Raw genomic sequence first — 25,215 nt, forward strand, 5'->3', positions numbered from 1 at the left:
GACCACCCAGAGCGCTTTACGCTGCAAGCCACATGCACCCACTCAAACACAGGCATGCAACACTTTTAACTGGGCTATACAATGCTTTTCCTGTCATCGACACACAGACAAACACACTGACATGCACACACATCAATGGATGCATGTTTGGGAGAGGTTTGGTATCAGGCCTGAGGACACAAGCCCCACTGAAGCAGCTGGGGATCAAACTACTGACTTTCCAATTAGTGTGTGACCTGCTCTCCCTACTGAGGCACAGTTGCCCCAAAAAAACACATTTTGCACTTTTGATTCCCATTGCACCAAAACGTACTTACTTCTCTTGTTGAAGATGAAGAAGACGACCTTTTCTCCAAGTTCCATGACATTCAGCTTCCTCCTGACTACCGACACAGAGCGTGGCCTCGGCAGAAGAGTTATCTCAGGAGAAAAGCATGATGCAGATGGACATTAGTTTTAGCTCCATGACAACAGAAGTAACTGACATTAAAGAAAATGTGACAAATCGCCGTGATATCGGAATAACAAGGACGCTTTCAGGAGCCATGTGTGGGAAGAGTTTTCCATGAGGGGTATTGACCAGACATGCTCTCTATATTTTAACTCAAACCACAATCTTGCCCTTAACCTAACCAATTACTGTTTAGCTGAATCTAGGCAAGTGGTGACTGAAAACTGAATACAACAAAAGGAAAGAAAGCTTTCTGCCGAACAGCCTTTAGAGCTGCAAGCCCTGAAGCCGGATTTCTCCCAGCGCTCTCCAATTCTAAATAAGTGCTTTTTCCTGTATAATCTGCGTCTAAGTCCCGTATTGTAGATCAGAGGAGAGGGTAATGGCTCCATTTGGTAGATCTGAGGGAGGAATACAAAACTCATGGAAAACTCCTTTGCCCCTTTTCTGTCTTCAATACGCTTTAACACACAGCAGATTTATTTGATGGCTGGAGCCTTTGTCTGTGGAGTGTGCATGTTCTCCCTTTGCCTGTGTCCATTTTGTCTGGGTGCTCTGGCCTCCTCATACAGTCCAATTAACTTGACATGCAGGTCAGGTTAATTGGCACGGATGTAAGGGCGAGTCTCTGTGTTAGCTCTGTGATGGACTGGTGAGCAGTCCAGGGTGCACACCGAATCTAATCCAGTGGTAGCCGGGATCGGCTCCAGTGCCCCCACAAACCCGTCTGAACAAGTGGGCAAGAGCGGATGGATGGTTGGATTTATTTTATGTTTTTGTCTGAAACATTGAAACTATGAAGGTTGTTCATCTAAAGAGATGACTTCTATTTTAACACCAGCTTGCAGTATTTCTATCAAGCACTATGAACCATTTCTTTGAACCGACAAACCTTTTTTTTTTTTTTGGTAAAACATACAGTAAGTGTAATTTCTTAAGTTGAACTATCCAGACATTTCCTCATAAACATGATAGTAAATTGGGTTTCTTTTTTTTTATTTCTACTCTCTGCCAGTAGACCTTTGGGAAAACCCTTTAGCATCAAACAGGATCGTTGTGCCCTTCTTTAATATTCTGCAAAACTGTAGCTGCGTCAAGCTTAATGCAGGACTGAAGAAAAGAGTTGTTTGTCACTGTCCTGCTCTTTTCCTGACCATCTCTGCTGCAACTATTCAATAAAGGGCAAAGTGCCAAAAAGTGAAATGCAGAAATAACACAGCACTGTCTTTTCTCTTTCTTCTCACACACTCTAATTAGTTAGCTCCCCTTGCAGTCTTAAGCTGACACATCCTTCTACTTATTCATTTATTTCCTGTGTAGTTTCGTTCCATTTTCTCTTTCCTCTCCCCTAAGGTCGATGCAGATTTCTTTACCTGAAATTTAATATAAACTAAAGCCCATGTTAGGTTTTAAATATCTTTGAGCCGTTCAGCTTTTAGATTTTTATTAATGGCAGTAAAAGTGATTAAAAGAGAAACCGGCACATTACGTTTTTTAACCTTTACCTTTACCATGCGCTTACCTGCTGCTCTCTGGCAGGTAGCTCCATGCCCTCCTGGGTTTTAAATGCACCTTAGAACACACATGCATCAACACTACAATGAGCGGGTGGAGGGAGGTTTGGAGTCTTCTCTCACCCCCGTTCTCTGCGACCTGCTGGAGCGGGGGGGCTAGGAGGAGGAGTTGGCCGTCCGACTGCGGTCTGGAGTGTGGAGCCTTCCTGCTGCTGCGGAGTCGGGGCGGTCTGCCTCCCCCCACCGCAGGGAAAATGGAAACACCACCTGGGTCTGGGTGCAGTTCCCCCCTCCAGGGGCGGGGGCACCTAGACCCGGTTTGTAGGGTACGCTTGGGGAGTGTGATCGTGTGTACAACGTCTCTTTATGTCTGTCTCCACGTTGGTTGAGTGTGGAGTGAGTGCATATGAGAGCATGAGGGTGGGAATGGATGTTTGTATCTGTGTGTGCCTGTATGTCTGTGTCTATATGTCAGGTTGGGTGTCAGGCACCACCTCTCTGGGGACATCTCAGGCCCTCCAAGGTTTGGAGGCCTATCTCTCCCTACCACCACTTCCCCTGCCAGTGGCGGACCCCCTCAGACATCGGTGCGTTGGTGGTTCTTTGTGTCCGGGGATGGGCGTCCAGGTACACACCGGCTCACTCCTTGGCGGCCGCTTATCGGGGCCTGGAGCCTGGGGCTCGCTCGGGCCACTTCGGAGGTGGGGTGCCCCCGGCCTCTCGGCCTGGGGCTCGGTCACTCAGGCGCAGCTGGCTGCCGGCGGAGCTCACGGGCGCGTCACTGCAACTCCCCCTGGCTTCTGCTCCGCGGCTGCTGAGTGAGCCCTCATCTGGGACTCTCCTCAGCTCTTTCTGGGACAGTGGCGCGGCTGCCCCTCTGATGGTCTTCCTTGGTCTCTTGTGTTCTGGGGGCCTCTGGATGTCTGGAGTTTTGATCTCCTCCATACCTGCTTCATGCCCTGGAGGACGGGGCTGTGGCCCCCCCACACCCTCTAGCAGATTATTACATGAAGGAACCTTTTAAAAAACAAAAAACAAGCGCGTCCATGCTCACAGGTGTACACACGGGTGATCACACCCACAAACTACACCCTTTTTGACTCCTACCTCAAAGCACACTGTGTTCTGTTGATCTTATGTGCTGCACAATAATGTTTAACATTTAGTATTTACTGTCATATTCCCATATATCATTGTGATGTTGTTTATTCTATTACTCTTGTTCTCTTCTGCTTGTTTTCTTTTTTCTTTCTCAGCAGGTGATCCAGGTGATTGATATATGCATTTTTTTCTCTGCCCGCTCTGTTGGTTTTTGTCTTTTGCCCTTCTCCCCCGTCCCTCTTCTCAGCTGTTTCTCTTTCCCTCTTTCTTTCTCCCCTTCTTTCCCCCAGTCAAGTCTGTCCCGTATTCAGTAAGTGAAAATAAAATAAACAATAAAAGGTAAATCAAATGGACCATTACGGCAAGGCTGGGATGGTCAGTTTGGTAAAGTAAATCCGTTGGGTATCTTTCTTTGCCTTTAGACAACAATTCTGATGCAAAAGAGCCAAACGGGACAGGCCAAAAAAAAAACAAAAAAAAAAACCTTTACCTTTTTTTTATAACCTTGTATCAGAGTCCAGGAATCATCAACCTCCTCTTTTTCCCAAAATGTCAGACTATTTTTTCTCCTGCCAAAGCCTATTCCTGTTGTTTTGTACTTTGTATTGTTTTGATAGCTGTTCTGAGTTCGCTCAAACTCATTTATGACATTTTCCTTTTACTTTTCTCTCCTTTTCTGATACTTTTCTGACAAAGCGCCAGCCAAAAGAACCCCACTCCAAAACGATATCATCTCGACTGCACCATGAGTCATAACTAATTAAAAGTAATGTACTGTATGGACGTACACCAATCAGCGGCAACATTAAAACCACCTGCTTGAAATTGCCCTGGATCATTCAAGATATGGACTGTCTGAGGCCTCCGAGTGTCCCCTGTGAGGTCACGCACCAAAACGTTTGCAGCAGATCCTCTAAGTTTTGAAACGAGGCCTCGATGATAAGATTTGTTTCCACAGCACATCCCAAAAATGCTCGATTTCATTGAGATCTGGGGAAATTGGAGGCCCAGTCAATATCTTGAATACTTCCTGAGCTTTTTCTTTTTGAGCGAGCCAGTAAAGGGAATTGACTTGTATTCACCCAGACATCCAAATGGCGACAGGGCACTTTCTTCTATCTCTCCGTGGTGTAGTTCTGAAGCTCTGCTTTTTAAATATGTAATAAACTGTGTGTTTTGTTGCTTTTTATCATATACAGCATTTTGGTTTTCACCACTCTGTGCCGCCATAGCTCTTACACGGGTTCCAGTCACATGTGCCAGCCTTTGCCATTCACATGCACCAATTAGCCTTGACTGACCATGCGCTTTACACTTTTCCATTTTACGTTCCACCAACAATAATAACCCAGAGAACAGACTATAAATTGCTCCAGTAAAATCAATTGGAAATGAGTCACTGCACGTGAAAGCATAACATCCCCCCACTCACACGTGTATGTACTCTGCTAAATGACTTCCATGAATCCAGTCTCTAACTAATGATGTAATTTTACAGTCAGTTTTACGTCACTTTACTGTCACTGTTTCATCATTAGTCTCCCAGAAATGTTGCCCCCATCCCCAGTTAAGTAAGAAGGATCTCCAGCCACTTCATTGATTTTATTTTTTCTTCGCACACTTCTGCTTCTGGTTTTGTGATTTAATCGTACTTCTTAACTTGAAAGGAAGCACTACAAGAATAGGCAATGTGGTTTTGTTTTATTACAGTGTATTTGGTTCATTTTCCCCCCTTTCTTTGACATCCTCATAAATAAAATGCATAGTTCTGAGACCACTTTGCTCAAAACTGCACACTTGAAAGCAATTACAATGGTTAAAATGCACATGATAGTGATGCTAACAAGGACAGGGGTAAACTTGAGGAATTTTATTATGTGAATTTCATGTGAGGCATTACCTTTGAAGTTCTCTCTTTATCGTCCATATAGAAAATGAATAGAATAATATATGGCCTATGGTCAATTTTAATTTTGTTCTCATCTCATTATGAAATGAATTCCTCATGTAAGTGGCCTGTTTTGAAACTGAAAAAAAAAATGAAATATGCATCAAGTAACATTTTGTGTGAGAAAAATGCAAAAGCATGGTTCACTTTGGTGAATAAATTGTAGTGTGGGACATAAAATCCTAATAAGGCAAAACATTAAGATCTAGTATTGTTTTTTCTGGGGGTGGGGAGGTGGGGCTTGTATTTTTTCCATATCAGAACAATATTAGTTCCATATTTTATTCCTTTTTGATTAATCTCCTTCTAAACCACCATCTGTCTTCACTTCTGAACTTCTGAAATGCTGAACTTTCATTTCAATTATAGATCGTGGCTCTGTCTATAGCCAGTTCAGCTGTCATGTATCTTGGGAATGAAGGATAAAGGCCTGGTAGCGAATAAGAGATTTGAGAGGTTAAGGACTTTATTAGGCGAGTGTGGAGAGATGAAGCTTCTTCCTACAAAGGACGATTCTGCATAATGCGCAAGGAGATAAATTGTAGGTACTTAATGTTTCCACACTCATTTTTTTATTTTTACCAGGTGTGAGAGCTGTGCAGAACTGTGTCATGTCCCACTGAGCTCTAGTGCTGTTTTAAAGGAGGTATAAATCCACCTAATCAGGTGTTACTTAAATAGTACACATATCTGTTTAAGAATATCTGTAGGAACTACTGGATGGCTTACAATAAAACTTTAAGCTGATATTATTCTTTCCACTTTTGTTCCCTTTATTGGTTTTCTCAGATATATAGATCGTAAAAAAACACACACATCTGGGCTGTCACCCATTACTGCATTACTGTTGTTGCTACGTTGAGTTATTGGAGCTAGATTTATTGAATGAGAAGTGGGAATACTAAGTTATCAGCTAACTACAATGGGGTTTGATAGCAAAGTGTAGCCATTAGCGCAAACCCACAAATAAATATCCGAATTTCACTCACCAGATTTAGAAAACTTCCTCACATTGGCTCTTAAGCCCATTAAGTGCACTAGCTACATATCATTTGACATGTAATTACATTGTTTGTTTTTTTAAAAAATGCTCCTCAAATGCTCAAATTAGCTAAAGTGATGCCTAGTAGACAAGTCTGGCAGGCACCAACCACAGACAAAATAGAAAGTGGTCGTAGCTACTGTGACATCAGCCACTGGTTTCTGAAGTCCTGTTTTGAAGCCTCAGCATGAGTGTTAATGCCATCGCCATCTTGGCTGCAATAAAACAGAGGCGACAAAGAGGGCGAGTATGACCATGAAACCATGCACCCACTGGCTAACAACTTAAGATTGCGACCGCTGCTTTAGACCACAGCTATCGCCATCTGGTGGCCTTCAGGTAGAATGCAGGTTCAAGGTACTTGTACACTGGCATGATTTTTCTGACCTGGAAACTACGTCCATGTTTTATACCATTATGGCACCAACCTGTAACTCAAAACGTCCACAGCCGTAATAATGCAAACTTTATTTTCAGCATTATTTGTGAGTTAAGTGAAAATGACCAGTAGACCCTAATCATGGTGAAAACGGAAGGTGGCATCTAAATAACACCAAAAGTGAAAAAAATACCTTTTCAACATAATTGATTGATGATTAATTTGTTGGTCTGGAAGCAAAATTTGCAGCAAAACTACAAAACTCATTAGAGAGAGTGAGAAATGCCCTCAGTCAGGTGATATGATGATTTAGGCACAGGTAGAGAAAGAGAATCCAGGAGCGAGCGTGTAAATAGCATCAGGCAGTGCTCTGGTTGTACCCTTGCTTAGCTTAATTTAGCTCAGGCATTTACAGCATGCCACTTTCATGAGCACATGGAGAGCGAATGTGTTTATCCAATGTAACAAATAGCTTTCAGCACTCAGAAACTAGCCTTGAAGATAAAAACTGTATAATTCATGGTCTGCTCATTAGAAAATTGCTCCGAGTCCTTCTGAAGCTGCAATTTTGGAGTTTTATTGACTTGACAAGCAGCCAATATTCACACGTACATTTAAAAAAAAAAAGCTTTCTAGGCACGCCCAGATGTTGTTGTTGTTGTTGTTGTCATACATTTCCTGGTAGTGCAAAGCAAATCCTCTGAGAGGCCAGCGTATGCGATGGATGACAGAGCAGGAGATAGGTAAGGAGATGGAGGCCAGGTTATCCACCTTATCATCAGGCCGCTGCTCTGTGGCCTGATGATAAGTTCCTTTGATTCTGGCTGATCTTGCTTTTAAACAAAAGCTCACTCTTAATGGTTTCACTTCTGCTGAGTGACGGAGAGACAGCAAACTGGTGGCAAAGAGGCCCCTACTAGTTTGCTGCCTTTTCTATTGAGCTGTTCAGATCTGCAACAAAGCCCCGTCCTTGAACTTAGCTAAACTACAACGCACAGCAGTTTTCTGACTCCACAGTACCTTGATAGAGAAACTAACAAGGGCAGGCTTTGCTTTCAACTGAGCTGACAGCTTTTAAAAGTTACACTCTCCTCAAAGGCCTTGGTGCAGTAACAGTGTAGTCGGGGTCCTGGATTGTCATCAAAGAAACTCGCTGCCGGCTGATGATGATGCAGATAGTTCAGTAATTCTTTCATTTCCTTTCTAGCTTAAAAGAGAGTGTTTGGGTGTTTTTTTTTAAATTTGTATTTCTTTTGTTCTTTATCTTTTAAATCCATACTGGACAAGATAAGAAAGGAGTTGGAGGGAGTAAAATAAAAAGTTTGGATTCTTGGGGGATTCCCAAGCTTATGTTAATAATAGCGGGTTAATTTTTTTTTCTTCTTTTGGCTGAATCCTTTTCTTTTTTCCTACAGTTTAATTTTTCCCGTTTCCGTGCTCGGAACTATCCATAGCAGCTGTTATTCCATAATTATCAATAAATAGCAAGGCTGCCATTCATAGGCACGACCCCTCACCTCCTCATCATTAGCATCACTAACCGCTTTCAGTAAACAGCAATTTCAGCTATTGAATTTGTCCTGCTTGGCTTTTTTGACTTTGCCCTGCAGGCATCAGATAACAGTAACGCCACTGTTCAGGGGCCATTGCAACATTTGAGTTGTGACCCTCTAAGATATTATCATCTCCCTCATTGTCCACTCGTCATGCTAGTTAATACGTTGAATGTGACTTTTTCTTTCAGCTTGCGTCTCCAAAATAAGAGCATGTCTGTTGATTGTTGCTGCGAAGCAGTGAATGCTATTTCTGTATGTATATTTCCATTCATGTAGGAGTTTATCTACGAGGAGAAAAAGATAAAAAATATTATATTTTGGTGGTTGTGTGAGCATTTAAGCCTCAAGGCAAGCTGTCTTTGAAAGGGATGGAATTAAACGGGGGACAGTAAAAACATTTTGACTCAGCTACATCTAATAGACTGAGAGGTTGGTTTCAGAATGAGCTGCAGAAAGTGCCACATGCTGGAAGAATTTCCAGTGTGTGGAGTTTCTTGCATAGCAGAAATTACTGCTGTTTTTTTCATGGATTCAAGGCTTGTGTATCTAAAAGCGTTGGTTTACTGTTAAAGTTACTGTATCGCAGCAATTTTATTCCTTTCCATGACTCTTGCTTGTATGTGAAGTGCTGCCAGAACCCCACTTTGTTTTATTAAAGGTCTCAGACAGATGCCAAAAAAATAAGGAATCAAATAAAATAAAAGTTAAGCTGGGAAAGGGCCAGTTGGTAATTGCTTTCGTTTTTCGTCTTGACATGTAAAGTCCTCTAATTCATGTGAAACTTCATGCTAACAATATGTTTTCACACCTGAAAATTCCGGTGTTAGTTTTGTAGCACTTTTGTTGCGGCGCTAACGAGGCAGCAGTGGAAACTCAGGGCAATTATGCATCATATTAGTTTTTAGGTTTCCACAGCCTGGATTCAGACGACCACTTTGATGTTTTTCTTAACAGTGTTACACTTTGTTTCGTCTTGTTTGCAGCAGCAAACAAGACGAAAATCTACAGCAGCTGCGAGATGTTATCGTGTCAATATGGACCAAACTCTCTGAGGACTGTTTCCAACACCTTGTTGAATTTTTGCCATGAAGAGTTAAAGCGGTTCTGATGGCTGCAGTTTACTAGAGTGACTGAAGACAGTGAAATGCTTGTATGACATCTCGAACTAATAAAACCTGTTTGTCTCTGTCATTAGTGAGCAGTACCTGCCACGCCCTTTTTGACCGATTTCTGGACGAAGACTTCCCAGATGAGTTTCTTCCTCATCCCCTGGACAATGACAGCCACTGTGAGTTTGTATCTAGAATACTGATGTGTTGATGGTAAATGGCCTGTATTTATATAGCGCTTTACTAGTCCCTAAGGACCCCAAAGCGCTTTACATATCCAGTCATCCACCCATTCACACACTGGTGATGGCAAGCTACATTGTAGCCACAGCCACCCTGGGGCGCACTGACAGAGGCGAGGCTGCCGGACACTGGCGCCACCAGGCCCTCTGACCACCACCAGTAGGCAATAGGTGAAGTGTCTTGCCCAAGGACACAACGACCGAGACTGTCCAAGCTGGGGCTCGAACCGGCAACCTTCCGATTACAAGGCGAACTCCCAACTCTTGAGCCACGATCGCCCCTTTGATGATTTGACACAAATTGAAAATCTGTATTCCAGTTATCACCTGGGTTGTTTTTATTGCTTTTCTTATACTCATTGCATGCATCTACATGAATATTTCTTTGACTGGAAAGCATGGTTAAATTAAGAACCTGAGTAGTTTGTCGTGCAGGCAGAGGATCAAAAAGACTGGCATCTGTCAAAGATGACTACATTGGGAATTATCCCTGAAAAACTGGATTTTTGAGACAAAACTACCCATTTTGAATTTCAAGTGCAAGCATCACTCGAGCTGTAACAACACTCCCCTGTTAGATTGCCAGGAGCACAAGTAGCATGTTGATGCCTGTGAAAAAGCAACATTTTTATATCATTTGTGATCAGAGGAAGGCTACTCTTTTATCTGGTTTAAAGAAATGAATGTGGGTTAATATGAAATAATTAGTTAATAATTCTGTGCTTTATCCCAGGAGGGATTCCTAATTCCCCTGGCTTGCTGCCATATTAGTGGTTAAGGCAGTTTCCTCTCCAGTTGTCACATGATGTCTTGAACGTCTCCTCCGTCCCCTTCCTGTTCATCGACCCCCACACAGACAGACACAAAATCAGTCAAAGGCTCTGTCTGTTTGACTTTTAAACAGATTTTGGATTTAAATTTGATTTAGTGGAACTAAAGGCCTTGAGCTGACATTTTATAAAAAAAAATGTAAAATGTTGTGGCTTTTTTAAAATATATATCCTTCATAGCTTTTCATTTTCTCAGGCACAGTTTTTCCTGTCTAGTTTTATCTATCCTTTATGTGTTTGGAATTTGCGTTTTATTAGTTTTTTATATTAAAGAGAGATATTTTCAGAGAGAAGCATCACTGGAGGAGTTGCATCCTAACTTTTTTCTTTAGTTCTGTTGGGATTTTTCTGGTCTCGAGATAATAAAGAAACACATTTCTCATATTTCCACTCACCACCGCCACCCCCCCCAAAAAAAGCCTAAAAAACATATGGTGTTACTCATCCCCACTCAGGCATTCATATAAATGAGTTTGGAGGCTTTTTTTGTGAAATCGCAGATGCTGTTTATTTACTGTGAAGTTTTGCGGACAAGTTGTTTTTTTCTTTAATACAGTATCAGTTCGTTTCAAGATTTTATACATAGTGGGATAAAGATAACGTGAGAAATATACACTTTTTCAGTTCTTAGATTTGGGGCTGTTTTGCATGTGTGTATAAATATGATTATTTCAGGCTAGTGGGGAAAAAAATGCCATTAAGACGTATTTTATGTTTATATTTCAGTATATTTGTTAGCTTGGAGCTGTAATCAAATCAGTGCATTTTTAAATCGATACAGTAATTACACATTCAGACAAAAACATTAAAAAAACAACAACAAATAATCTACATAATTTGATGGACTCTTTTTTTAAAAATTGAGTTTTCATCTTTGTTGTTTCATGTGTTGCAGTTCCCTCCTGTGATTTTGAGTCACCGTGTCTCTGGACTTTATCGAACAGCAGCCGAAGTGACTGGTTATTGGTGTCGCCACAGCAACCACAGAGTACAAAGGCTGGGATGATGCCTGCAACTGACAACTCAGAGGGAAGGTCTGATGGTAAGAGTGCAGAGACTCACAGAGGAGCAGCTAAATCAGTGTGCTCTGATACACAGTGTTCCTCTTTCTTCTGTCAAATATGTTTAGAAGAGTCTTTGAGCTACTGTGTGAAAACGTTGCTTCTCACTTGACATTTTCTTTCAGTCTGTGCTTCATATATTCAAATATACCCTAATCCAGAATTTGTCATAACGCTAAAGCATTAGACAGTGTTATGAGGCTGCTATAAAATAGTCAACCATGAATTTTCCACTTTGTTTTATTACCTTAGGACACTTCCTTCTTTTAACCCCGTCACCTGAAGCTGAGGCCTCTGGGAAATGTGACTACCACTTAATGAGCCCAGTATTGCCAAAAAGCAGCATGGACTGCCTGCTTCAGGTGGCTGTGTATGAGGCCGGCCCCGTGGTGGGGAACCTCACACTGCTGATCAAGCCTGCTCAACCAGATTCAGACGTTCGCTCGGAGATGCTGCACCACAGGGGACGAGACGACCGCAGGTCAGCGAACACACTCACCTTTTGTTATTGTGCAACACAACCAGTCCTCTTCACTGAAAAAAAAAACAGAAGGCACACTTCTGTCCCACTAAAGTTATGTAAGAAAAATGTTTCCTGCCTACCATCTAAGGCAAACTGTAGAATTGTGACTGCGTGTTGTTTGGGAAACACGGACAGATATTTCCTATTGATCTAATGCTGAAGCACAACTATCTTTAGAACAGCTAAAAGCATTCCTGAGACTAGAAACAGGCTGGAAATGAAGTTACATATAATTGGTTAGGACAGAGGAGGATGGATTGGCATATGCAATAAGTTTGTACATTGGGTTTGTTAGTGGCTGCGCAGTAATGGGCTGTGCAATTCCATTATGAGTCACAAGCACACACACTCACACACAGTGACTTTATTTATTAAGCTGGCTATTCATCCAACAAAATCTGCAGATACAATGTCTGGACACACTCTTCATTTAAAGCACAGTTACCATCCAACAGGCTTCATCTTTCAGTGAAGTAGTTCAGTGTGTGTTGTGCGTTGTGTGGGATGTCATGCGTATTGACATATGGCGCAATTTTGTTAAGTGCATAATAGAGACTGAATGGTCACAGGAGTTGACATCGGGCTGTATGAGGTGTTGTCAAAAAGTTTTGTGTACTTGGGACAGACAAATAAGCAAAAAAAAAACCCGTACCACTTAGAATTAGGCTAATCTCTCTTTCAAAACCACTTTGATCGCTGCTGCCATTTTTAATCACTCGCAGTGTGCGGTCTGTGATTTTCCTATTCACCTTGAACGTCCGCAGGCCTGGATTTCGTGTGGAGAAACAATCCTCGTGATGAGAACTTGACGTAGTCCAAAGTTTCCTAGACTCAAGGTGGTGCGTCGTGTGAGGAGCAAACTGGTGACCAGGTGGTGTGAATGCGTTAACAGGAGTTAGACTTGTCGACACAGCGTCCTACTTAATCACCATTTGCCACCGTGTGTGTTGGAAACATTGCAACTTCTTCTGATCACATCAGTACAAACTTTGCTCACCACCTCCTGCTTTCTCTGAATGAATACATAGATGAGGGATCACTGCTTTGTCACACCAGAGGAGATCAGGCAGCACTGCAGAGGCAAAAGTTTCAATGGTCAAACATAATTTCCGGGCACTGATCTCTAAACAGCTTTCGTGGTGAAAATAGTCTAGTTTGCATATACGATAGGGTTGCGCAGTTGGCGCTACGTAGCATGGACGTATTTTTAGAAATGGAGAGCAGGATTTGTGACGTGTGAGGTAAATCTTGGGTGCTGTCACATATCCCAGGTAGCAGGATTTGCTTTGCTTTATTACGCCACCTATAATCACACAGCTGTGGGCCAGCTTTGTGAAAACACAATCAGGTTGGACTTATGACAAGGTGACAGATGGATTATGCTGAATAATAGCGACATGTTTGGTGCTTTTGTTACGTGGAACACATGCTCATGGAGGAGTGCGGTTCCCATGGTTGATAATGGCAGCAGTAGTGGAAATGTGCCAATAAATGACAGATGGAATAAGGCTCAAACATTATTTAGTAAAACACTATGGTGAGAAATGAGAAGAGGGTGCAGGTGAAGGATTTTAATATTCAGCTTCAGTTTTCATACATTACAAAGTTTCTTTATTTCAGAGAATGCAGAGGGCTTTAGCAGAACATATAACAAATGCAAACTTGACTGTAGAAACTGCAGTGCAGGCTTTTATACAAAATAAATCATCTTGGCAGTAATGTTGCATAAAGAAGGCAAGAAAGTGAAGATACTCTTGTTTTAACCTTTACTTGTTTTACTTTTAATGCACTTCTTTTTAATGTAACTATAAAAGCCAAAAATTAGAGTTAGAAAAAAAAGATACACATGTAGCTGTTTTCACATGTGAACTTTGGAAGACGTGGGGGAGAGTCAAGTCAGGACGTGGTCCGCAGTTGTCTTCAAATGTAGCGCACAGCAGGAAACAGTTTTCACTTCACTAATGGAAAGAGTCTTTTTGGTTTAGGTGAAGATGATGTCTGAGAAGAGCATGCTGGAGGCAGGTCACAGCGAGATCACCACTAGCTATGAATGCACCAGTCTATTACCTGCACTTTCTCCCATCATTACAAATCACTGCAGCTGGATAATACGTGTAGTTTGCACTGGTGAGCTGACATTTTGATGTGAGCTCTAACTGTGTGAGATCTTTGGTTCTCACGTGCACCTTCGTCAGGTAAGGTCCACAAAAGTTCAGAAGTGTGTACTTTGAATGAACTTCAGGGTTAGCACGGAGGTTATTGTATTATGAAGGTGGTTCATTTCTTCCTGGGGTAAATCACCATGGTGACTTACAGGTTATACTCCAAGTAAGAGATTATCAGGTATAAATGAATCACCTAAATCGTGTCACCACTCCTCAAACCTCTGCACGTCGAAAGTAAGAGGGGCTGATGGTTTTGCGTTTCACTGATGAGCATCGGTCTGTATTATGAGTCCAACCTCTTTAAATTCTTGTAATCTTATACTTTCTGGATCCTTTGTAAACTCAGCCCCTCTGCTGCCAGTATACTTATTGGCTGTTGCCAAAGCAACTACTTTCATGTGAACCCAGAGGGGAAAACCAGAGTTTGCTGATGCTACCCAAATTGCTGATGCTAGGGCAAGTGAATCTAGATATTGGAGAGATACCCTGGGTATGTTGAGTTCGCTTCATAGTACATGGCCCAGGGCTGCTGCTTATGTGAGAAATTCGATTGATTTTGTTTCTGTGTGATTGCTTAATGCAGGCTTGAGTGGCAGATTTTTGGAGTTCCGATTGGCTGGGTGGCTGGACCCTTTCAGGTGACCCTGCTCTACACTTCGTGTGAGAGAGAAGCCACTGTGGCTCTGGACTCGCTGGAGTTCATAAACTGTGAATCAGGTGAGTTTATCAGGTCGTTAAGAGCTTTCAAACCAGATGCTCTTGGTCATTTCCTGTGATAAGCACCTACAACCGTACAGACCAGATAAAAGGAACCAGCTGTAAACTTTATTTTAAAACCTGAGGTACTTTCACAGTAGCACATACTCGTGTTTTAACGTTTCCACAGCTGCTACAGGAGAACTTTTCTCTCTACAGATTACAGTTAAGGTTGCTTATGAAAACTGATTCACTCAAAATGTGTTTAGGTTTACTTTTTTTGTCTCATGCATGTTTTGCAAGTGAATGTCAGCACACAAAAATGCTCTGGTGTCAGGAAAATTTAAAAGCTCATGATTTGCGGTCAATTTGCAAACAGGCAAAAGATACCTGGTCTGTTTTGCAGATTTCTTGAACCTTTTTTCTCAGTGGTTTCACATTTTTCAAGTCTCTACGGTATAGAGCAGCGAGTCAAGAAAAGCCCCTCCGCAGAATCAACCGACCTTCGTGTAAAAGCTGCCTCGTCGCTCATCCTAACTCACCGGGCCTCTAAATCTGCTTTGTACCTTGTTACAGTTGTTGTGTGGTTGTCTCCATTGCAGAACACCATTTCGGTGAAATGAGTCCCATTTGTGAGGAATCTTTCCACTGCAACCACTCAGGAGAGTGCATCGCCACGAGCCAAGTGTGTAACTTCCACACGGACTGTCCTTATGGAGAAGACGAGGGCTTCATCTGTGGTGAGATTTTGTTTTTGTTGTTTTTTTAAAATAAAATCACACAGAGTGCAGCAGAGCTTTTATGATGATGTATTTGATTCGATTTCATCTGCACCATCTGACCGATTCTTATAGCGACAGCATTATGAGCAGGAAAACACGTGTGAATGCTTCAGTTTGTGCACATCGGGAGTTATATCAGGCCAGCGTACTGTTGCGCAGTCCTGAAGCAGTCAGCGAGCTATTGGCAAGCTGTAATCCATTTGCATTAGCTGTATAAAATTTAAGTCCATGATAAATTGTTAATCCTTTCACCAAAGGCACAAGATTATTCCATGCCAAGGGCCTTTACACAATAAATTTAAAGTGTAGAGAATAAGTATTATGTGGGGTGAGTGCAGATTCTCTTCCTCGGATAATTTGCATTAAAACGCTTTCACCGCCTAGTGTGTTTTTTCCTAATTAGCAGTAAAATGTAGTGTCAGGAATCCAATAGGCTGTTCTCTTTTCAAAGCTCTCTTCTCTGTCTACATCAAAGATTTCAGATAATATGATAAACCCTTTGCAGATTTATTATCCTATTGAAAAAAACATGCACAAAAAAGCATCAGTCATTACCTTTCAGTTCCTCTCACATCACAATCTAACAAGTTACCTCTTTCTCTTTTTTATAACATCAATCACTGTGTGCAAAGAAAAAACTCTCCGAGACACTGAAAAGGCAAAACGCTTCAGTCAGTAAAATCGATATAGTCAGGGTTATTTAAAGCACTTGAGCTGTGAAACGCTGGGGGGAAAGGCCACAGCGGAGATGTAATTTCTTCAACGAGCACACGGGTGTCTTAACCACTTTCATGTGCAAACATCGGTATCAATTTAATCTCTGTGGGTTCTATAGAGAGGTGGCTTACATGTTTTGTCTATTTTAGCACAAAAACTGGAAACAGCTCTATCTGTATTCTGGCTTCTTTCACAATTAAATACATGCTTAGAGTGAGAGGAGAAGAATTACACCGATCTCCCGTCTGCATCAAGGACAAAGGTGGAGTCGGGGAAGCTTCCATAGCATAAACATAGCCTTATCACAAGGTACCTAAAAAGCTCAAAGATATGCCTACACATATGTTTTACATTGATTATTTGACCTCATACTTCTTGGTGGTTAAACCTATCAAAGGATAGTCTGCATGTGTGCTGTGCATTTTATGCAACAAGTGATTCATGTCCTAGCTTTTCAGCAAAATACATTACCTCAGATATGAAGGAACGCCAGTTCAACTCCTGAGATATTGATCTGGTCAGTTAGGCAGCAGGGGGGATCGTTAATCAGTTTCAGCTCCTCTGGTATTAATGAAATTAACAACAGGCAACAAAACAGGAATGGTTTTACGGGTGGAGGTCACTGGCATTTTTCCCTCCTCATCTTTTCTGATTGTTTTTCCATTTGGCCAGGGTCAGTGTCACTACTGGTAGCATGAGGCAATACCTGGACCCTACAGAGGTTGCACAGGTAGGGTATCTCCAAGAGCATTGAGGTATCCTAGGAGACAGACAGTTATTCTAGGAGAGCAGGAGGGGGTCGTACAAAGACTTTAATCCACCAGGACAACCAGTATCTGCTCCACAGGATGAGAAGATTATTGGTGTGAATGCTTCTGACCAAACAATCAGAAACAGACTTCATGATGGTGGTCTGAAGGCCATTGCTGCCCTGTGCTTTTCATAGATGAGAGCAGGTTGACCTGTGGAGAACATTAAGTTGCTTTTAACATCATTCAGCACAAGCAGTTTGGTGGTGGGTCAGTGATGGTTTGGGGAAACGTATCCATGGAGGGAGACACAGACCTCAGATCGGTTAGGCAACAGCACCTTCTGTCAGATCCTGTGCTGTTGCAGTGGATTCCTACTAGTTCATGGTGCACCTCAGACTGTTCCAGCAACTCAGTGATGCCCTGGTCCAGATCTGATGGGAGATCCCCCAGGACACCATGAGTCGTCTCATTAGGATGTCAGTCATGCACACAAGCACCTGTAGGCCATACAAATTACTAAGTAATATCTTGAGTTGCAGCAATGGAATATCAGGAAAATGGACAAGCCTGCTGCATCATTTTTTAATCTAGATGTTCAGGGTTTCTGTTATTTCAACCCTCTGTAAGATAAGAATTTTCATTTCAAACAATGTGGCATCTTCTCAAAGAAGTAATTTTTTTGAGCAGTATATGTTGACCCAGTGAAGTATTTGCAAGCCCCCAAAACTGATAAGAGTCACTATGTTTTGGAGTTGTTGGACAACATTTTCACTTTGAAGGTGAAACTGAAAAAAACATCCTAAAAGGTCTGGGAGTAATCGCAGTGCTCTGATCTGAAATGTGTCGCAGTACACGTGTAGTGCAAAGTGTGGAGAGTGACAGAAGAAAACACACACACACACACACGCGACTTTCACGTGAAGAAAAACATCCTCCGTATAATTTGTGCTCGGATGATTTCTTTCAAAATATAATTCTTGTCTGAAAGACGAGGAATCCGGGGTAGGAGATGGACTTTTTAGCAGCTGTGGTTTCTGTCTTTTTGAAGTATGATGATAATCTGCTTCCTTCCCAGATGCTCTCCCCTTTGGCTCATACTGTTCGTTTGACGGGGATTCATGTGGTTGGTCTATGTCCAACCAGCACTCGGGCTGGAGGAGAGTTGCAGGAGATGAGCTCATGAAGAGAAAAGACATGCAGGGTTTCGCTCTGCAGCGCACACAAGGTTTGTGTCTGCATGTGTGTGTGAATGTGTGTGCGTGTGTGTGCACAGCACATGTGAATTATGCCCTAATTTAATTACTCTTCCTCTGGTGAATCTCCTCCAGCTCCGATGAATTATTGCAGTGTGGAGTGATGGGAAAATACCCTCATTTGTTTTTGAAGCTCACATTTCCTTGTGTCAAAACTTCTTAATTTTCCTTTGTTGCAAACAGGATTTTTGCATTTACTCTTTTTTAATACACAGCCAATGACGAGAATGCTTGTTTTGATGTTCAGTAAGTAAAAACAATAAAACCGCTATTGCTGCATTGTCTGAGAAGCATTGTCAGGTCATTTCTAGTTCGCAGTGTAACTTTAAAGCATATGTATGCTTGTCAGAAAGACCTGACGGGTGCTACTCCTTATTCACGAGGGCTTGCCGCAGCAGGTAGTGCCACGTGTTTGATCTGGCAACATTTTTACGCTGGATGCTCTTGAAGCAACCCCAAGGGGTGTAAGTTTCTTCCCAGGATTGAACTGTGGAGCTTTCGTTTGTCAGGCAAATGTAAAACACTGCAGGAGGTTTTTTTGCATGTCGAAAGAGGATGAAATCAGGATTGCCAGCAGAAGATGAAATAAAAGATGTAATTGTAACTGGTAGTTAATATGCTCTATTCAGGTTGACTGAAATGTCAGCTGACCATCTTGTGGCTGTACACAAGTCATTTAGCAAGCAAATTAGTGTCCGGCATTCATTGAGACTAGCAGAGCATTGCATTACATTTACAGCTCTGTTAACCTCAATGCGCTTTAGTCTACAAGTCACATTTTAACCCCACATTCATACAGCACTTTATTCTTTTAGCTTTAAGTACTTTATCTGCCTCGCGTCTATGGCCAATTTGCGTCTCCATAAAAGTCATTACTTTTATAAGCTGCTGGTTTATGTTGATCAATAAGAAAGATTGATGTGGGTTTGGCTCAAAAATCTAACTAACTAACTAGCTAAATCACATAACCTGGTAAATGTGTTACATTTATTGTCTTCCCCTAGGGCACTTCTTGTTTCTCCCTGTCAGAGAGAGTAATTCACTTAAAGAAGCGTTCGTTCAGAGCTCTGCATTCCCTCGTCCAGTCTCTTCTGTTGCTTGCCAGGTCAGTTACTCGCCTGACGTAGTAGTTGAATTATTCAATTTAAGCATGTTTGATTGTCTTGTCTGTGTCTGTGTGGGGGAGTTCAAATCATACTAAATATCTCACCAAAAATCTTAATGATCTTCATCTCTGTTTGTGTAGATGCATTTCTCTCTGTACCTGCGTGGTCATTTTAATGGCTCGTTGCAAGTGGCTATAGAGGAAAACGGGACAGTCGCCGCGGTACCGGTCTGGGAGAGGAATGGTCAAGCCGAAGATAACTGGGAACCGGTTGCCCTGGAACTGACTGACCTTCATCACGGGTACATAAGAGGAAAACAAACAGGGGGAGGAATGAAAGAATAAAGGCTGATCTCTCGTGTGTTAAAGGGATGATGTGTCGTTGAGGTTTACTCACCTCTTTTTCCCATGGAGCTCCATAAAGTTTCATTTTCTCCTTTGTTTTCCCCTGTCAGAGATAGTGGAGCTTAGGGATGAGTACATGCTTTAGGTCAGTGATAAGAAAAGGAAAATTGCTCCTTTCATCTAAAGAATGTGTAATCAGATTTAGTGCTCATAATAAAAGAGATTTCACTCCTACTTTTAAGTACACTCGCTGGGATTGAAATCCTGCTGCTTTTTCATAAGAAAAGACAACTGTAATTCTCTGATTGCTCCAGGTTTCGTGTTAAAGTGACAGCTGTGTGGGGACAAGGCTCCAATGCTGACGTTGCTCTAGATGACATTGCACTTGGAGCAGCCTGCTTCCAGTCAGGTAAGCTAAGATCACACAACCATTAAGTAAAGCCAATACAGATTTCTTTAAAAGTTCTCAAGGGCTAAAACACACATTTGTCTTGCTTTACCGCATATTTAGTCTTTGCTTTCATAATGATCGGTGCACTTTATGAAATCAAACTGCGGCTGAGCTTGGGAGGAGCACAGAGAGACCTCCCCAACTGCTGTGTTTTGTTCAGCACCACAGCGGCCCTCAGCTATTCATTTGATGCCCCGTTTAGTTGATTGGCTGAGACATGTGGGTAACCGACGTTTCATGATTTGCTGCAAATGTAGCGCCGCAGTACGACAGCAGTGTGTGCCAACATTCCTGCTCCCGTGTTGTTGCACTTCAGCTTTTAATTCTCAAAGTAGAGAGCAGACTTTTACAAGCCACTATGGTGCTACGCTACTAACAAAGACATGAAAAGGTCTGTTTTTGTTTCGGCGGGATTTAGGAGAAATATGGTTTGAAGCCTCCAGGGAGGCGCAGTTGTCTGTTGCGCTTCTGCAGTTGGGCGAGGACGGAACATTTTCTAACTGACTTCGGCTTTAAATCAGGTTTCTAGAGTAAATTTAGAAAGCAATAATTCAGAATAATGAGTCTGCCCATCACATTTATGATCTCACTCTATGCGGGGATCTTGTTGTGTTCGAGAGGGTTATAAGACCTTAACGGCTCTTGTTATGGTAAATGGTAAATGGCCTGTATTTATATAGCGCTTTACTAGTCCCTAAGGACCCCAAAGCGCTTTACATATCCAGTCATCCACCCATTCACACACACATTCACACACTGGTGATGGCAAGCTACATTGTAGCCACAGCCACCCTGGGGCGCACTGACAGAGGCGAGGCTGCCGGACATTGTACGCTCCTCATTGCCTAAGGGCTTGGCAATGAGGAGCGTACAACCTTTACCACCAATAAACGGACAAAAATCCCGTGTCTGTACGCTCCACAGTGGGTAAACACTGCCAAGATAGAAAGGTTTTCATGGTGTAGCCCTGTTCTCAGGAAATCTGTGCCACTTTCATTCTAAATATAGTTCATAATCAGGTGAAATCTAGATGAGTGACTGTGACTCCTCTCTTTTTTTTTCTTCCCCTGCCTTTACCTTTACTTTGGCTTCCCCTCCCCTCCATCAGATCTCAACTTTCTGCTGCCCGCGACCGACTTTGAAGATTTCTTAAGCCCCCTTCCAGAGCCTTTGGCCTCAGGTAGTGCACAGCTCCAGCAGTTATCTTGTATAGCGTGTGAATTTCTGAAGTGTCCCAGTCTACTGTGTCATCTTTAATCCATTCTGTTTGCACAATTTGCACACCAGGTGGTCAATTGTTTACTCATCACAGCTAACCAGAAGCTTTTAATCCAGCCTGTGTTCGGCAATTACATGCCAGCTCCTTAATGCAATTACCTGTGACTCTTATAGATGTGCCATATGTATGCATCTGTTCTTTACTGTGTATCTTATCTCAGCTGTTTACTGATTTTCATGCTTTTGGTACTTTCCCCCCCTCCACATAACAATGTGAAAATGGTTATAGTTTTTGCAGCTTATTAAACAACTAAAAGCAGTATTTTTTCCCCCTCTATTGCCTTTTGTAGAGGTTTCTCTGATGACTTGGTGGTTTACATCATGCGGTGCCAGTGGACCACAGGGCCCAACCCAAGCCCAGTGTGACAGCACTTACAGGAACAAAAATATCAACGTTACCGTGGGGAAGGAGGGACACTTGAAAGGAATTCAGATGTGGAAGGTGCCTGCTACTAACAGATACCTGTAAGTGGTTGGTGATACCGAGCCAGGGAACATGTACCGGTTTTTGTAAAAAGTGGACTTTGGTAGTTAAATTATACACACATGTAATTCCTAGCCACATTAACACGATGTGAGTTCATAATAAGGAATTATTAGGATCACTGGTAACTATTTCATAATCCACATTTTACAACAGACATCTGCAGCCATTTGCTCAGTGTAATGAGGTATTTGCTATCCATTACGGTATACAGTGCGTGGCTAAGCCTAAAAGCACTTCATTTAAGACCAAGGATTAAATCTCCTTCTGTTGCAATGATCCCCCCTCAGGATCTCTGCTTATGGGGCTGCAGGAGGAAAAGGAGCCAAAAACCACAACAAACGCAACCATGGGGTCTTTATTTCTGCCATCTTTCCTCTGGAAAAAGGAGATATGCTTTACATCTTGGTGGGACACCAGGGAGAAGACGCATGCCCAGGGGTGAGTATAGTGAGGGTAAGAACAGGCTGGAAGGATTTGTTGATGTGGGATGAGTGGGATGTCTTAAAGAGGAGAGACGAGACGGCGTCCCAAATTCTGATTTTCCTTTTTTAATGCCAAGTTCATGTTTCTGCAACTTTTCTTTTTCTTTTTTTTTTTTAAATCTTGTGGAGCTTGATTTTCCATCTTCCACATGTTTTAGAGAAATCCTCACACCCAAAAGATCTGCCTCGGAGAGTCATCTGTGATTGAAGACAACCTCAAGCTGCAGGCTGGTGTAGAGTGGGCTGGAGGAGGAGGCGGAGGAGGGGGAGCAACGTACGTCTTTAAGGTAGCAGAAGACACTTTGAGTTGTTTCAGAACTGTGTGCATTTTCTCTGGGTTTGTGTGCATAGCATTGTTAAGATACAGCACTGTGGCACATAAGCATTTGAAATGATTCAGCAGTGTTTCATTCTTTAATCCATAGATTTAAATATAGATCGATTATATCTGCATGCAGCATGGAACTTTAGCACGAGGTTCACTTTTTTATGATCGCTCTTATCTATTGTACCATTGGGACTTCTAAAGTTGTTGTGTAGCTTATATAAAGTGTTCATCATCATTTAAATAAATTAAATTGAAAGATTTACTCGTGCGTGGTCTTTTCAGAAGGAGGATGGAGAGCTGGTTCCCTTGCTGATCGCAGCTGGTGGAGGAGGAAATGCCTACCTGGAGGACCCTGAGTCCAGTCTGGACAACATACCACTGGAGCAGTATGAAAACAGCACCGAAGCTCCCAGTAGCAATGGCCAAACTGGTGCAGCAGGTAGTGTAATATAAGCTCTTTGTTGCTAGCGTCCTGTTGCAAAAACTGCTATTTTAGTTTAATGTATAAAAAATGCCAAAAGTACCCCTCTGTTGAGTCATCTACCGTTCACTGAAGGCTCATCAGAAATGGTCTCAGTGGAAGGCTGGCTATCAAGAAGCCATTCTTAAGGAAGGGAAAGACGGAGAAACAGCTGAGGTATGTGACATTAAACAAGAACTGGACTGAAAGTCAATGGCAAAACGTCAAATGGAATAATGAATCCGAATTTTACATTTTTGGCTCGAACCATTGAGTGAGGTACAACATTAACTTTCTACAGCCATCTGTGAAACACAGTGGAGGTTTTGGCAGAATTAGAAACATAGGAAAGTACCATCACATCTTGATCATCCAATACCATCTGGAAAGCATCTGATTGGCAGTGGCTTCATTTTTTAACATGACATTGATCCAAAATACCCTGCAAATTCAGTAAAAGCATATGGAGGTAGAAAAACACACAATCGATAACTATAAGTGATGGATTCGTCCCCCCAGAGCTGAGACCTCAACATTATTGAAGCAGTGTGGGCTCATCTTGACAGTGAATGCAACAAAAAGCATCCAACATCCAAAGAAGAGCTTTGAATGTCCTTCAAAGAGCCCAGGGAAATTACAAGAAAGCAGCCCGAAAGAGTTCTGTGTCAACGAATAAAGGTGGTTGTACCAAACATTTGCCTTCAAACTCATTATAATTGAACTATTTGCTCTATAATGTGTTTCCAATGAACAACTACAAATATTTTGTTATTTTCCTAGCAAAAACGAAATTAATAAGGGGTGAGTCTTTGTTCAATACAGGCCACAAAGGTCACTCCTCACTAAATAACTTCACTTTGATGTTGTCACGGTCTGACTGGGGCAGACCGTATGTGTTGCAGAGGAGGACTCAAACGCAGACCAAAACGTGGTGTGGATTAACAAAACAAGCCGTTTATTGAGGTTAGCAACGAGGGTACAAAATAATAGGGCATCGGTGAAAACTAAACAATAACCTAAACTGGGTGAACTAATAACAAAACATGAAAAACCTTAACCATAGTGAACTGACATGGGTACCTGGAGATGAGACATGGATGAGCAGACGACCTGACAATGGCATGCAGAAAACAAAGGGCTTAAATACATACATGAGGTGATCAGGGGAAGTGGAGACACATGGGGGAAACAGCTGACAGACATAAACCTAATGACAGGACCAGGAGAGGAAAGCTAAATACAATAAACAAAGAACACATGACATTGTCAGAATAAAACAGGAAATACTAAAACTAAAACATGACAACACAACTTAACAGACCTAATATGTGATGAATAAATACAAAACCCCAAAACATAGAAAACCCAGGAATAATAACTGCCTAAACTAAAGGCAGATAGGAAATAACACAAACTAAATCACATAACAAAATGAGACAAATACAAACATGAACTCAGAGCGCTGGGTCAGAGACCCAGCCTGTGACAGATGTGTTCAAATCTTGAGATGTCTGACTTTAAGATGACTCCGTCCACCCTTGCATAACTGAGGAAAATGAAGTTACTGTTATTGTGCCCACAGTATTAAATATTCTATTCAATTATGTAAAAGAATGAAACGGCTTTCCAGAATCAGTGTTCCTGGCATTTTTCCCTATTAAAAACTAGATTCAATAGAATTAGTTAGATGGAATGCTATTGTTTGTTGCATAACAGGGTTTTTTTTTACTTAGCAGCACACACAAAAATGTATTACAGAAAGCAGCGTATGAAATTTAATATAAAGTTGGATCCATAGATTTCTGGGGCAATGACATTTCTTTTGTAAGTGTGCAAAAGGAAAGGAACTTCATCCAAGTATTGAAAACAGTCCTCATAAGTAAACTTGTCTTAGTTTGTCCTTTTATGTTTTCCTAGTCAATGCAGCACTTTTGTTAAACCCCTTCATTTAAAGCTGAAAGTCTGCACTTCAATTACATCTTGATTGTTTGATTCAGAATCCACTGTGGAGGTGTACAAAAGCAAAATTACAAAAATTGTTTCATTGTCCAGATACTTTCTTCCCTAACTTTAAAAGCTGCAATTGTGGGTATTTTTTCTTTTTGGTTACAAATTACCCTTTACACTTTATGTTCAAAGAAAAGTTTCATTTTCTTAT

At 41.9% G+C, this 25,215-nt stretch overlaps 1 protein-coding gene across 1 annotated transcript in view; it reads left to right on the top strand.

Annotated features, from left to right (window-relative positions):
• Window positions 1-25,215, top strand: part of ltk (leukocyte receptor tyrosine kinase) — a 67,873-nt gene that overhangs the window by 21,614 nt on the left and 21,044 nt on the right. The window contains exons 2-15 of the mRNA XM_085256721.1: window positions 9,187-9,279; window positions 11,068-11,214; window positions 11,486-11,714; window positions 14,505-14,638; window positions 15,220-15,357; window positions 17,944-18,093; window positions 19,126-19,226; window positions 19,368-19,528; window positions 19,886-19,980; window positions 21,131-21,202; window positions 21,591-21,765; window positions 22,075-22,225; window positions 22,428-22,556; window positions 22,880-23,036. Of these exons, the coding sequence (XP_085112847.1) occupies window positions 9,187-9,279; window positions 11,068-11,214; window positions 11,486-11,714; window positions 14,505-14,638; window positions 15,220-15,357; window positions 17,944-18,093; window positions 19,126-19,226; window positions 19,368-19,528; window positions 19,886-19,980; window positions 21,131-21,202; window positions 21,591-21,765; window positions 22,075-22,225; window positions 22,428-22,556; window positions 22,880-23,036 (1,932 nt within the window). The remainder of the gene's footprint in view (window positions 1-9,186; window positions 9,280-11,067; window positions 11,215-11,485; window positions 11,715-14,504; window positions 14,639-15,219; window positions 15,358-17,943; window positions 18,094-19,125; window positions 19,227-19,367; window positions 19,529-19,885; window positions 19,981-21,130; window positions 21,203-21,590; window positions 21,766-22,074; window positions 22,226-22,427; window positions 22,557-22,879; window positions 23,037-25,215) is intronic.

This window comes from Mchenga conophoros, linkage group LG19, assembly GCF_057382185.1.
Source record: "Mchenga conophoros isolate Kocher_MC1m ecotype Shallow Benthic linkage group LG19, M_conophoros_male_GT1.1, whole genome shotgun sequence".
NCBI classification, from domain to species: Eukaryota; Metazoa; Chordata; class Actinopteri; order Cichliformes; family Cichlidae; genus Mchenga; species Mchenga conophoros.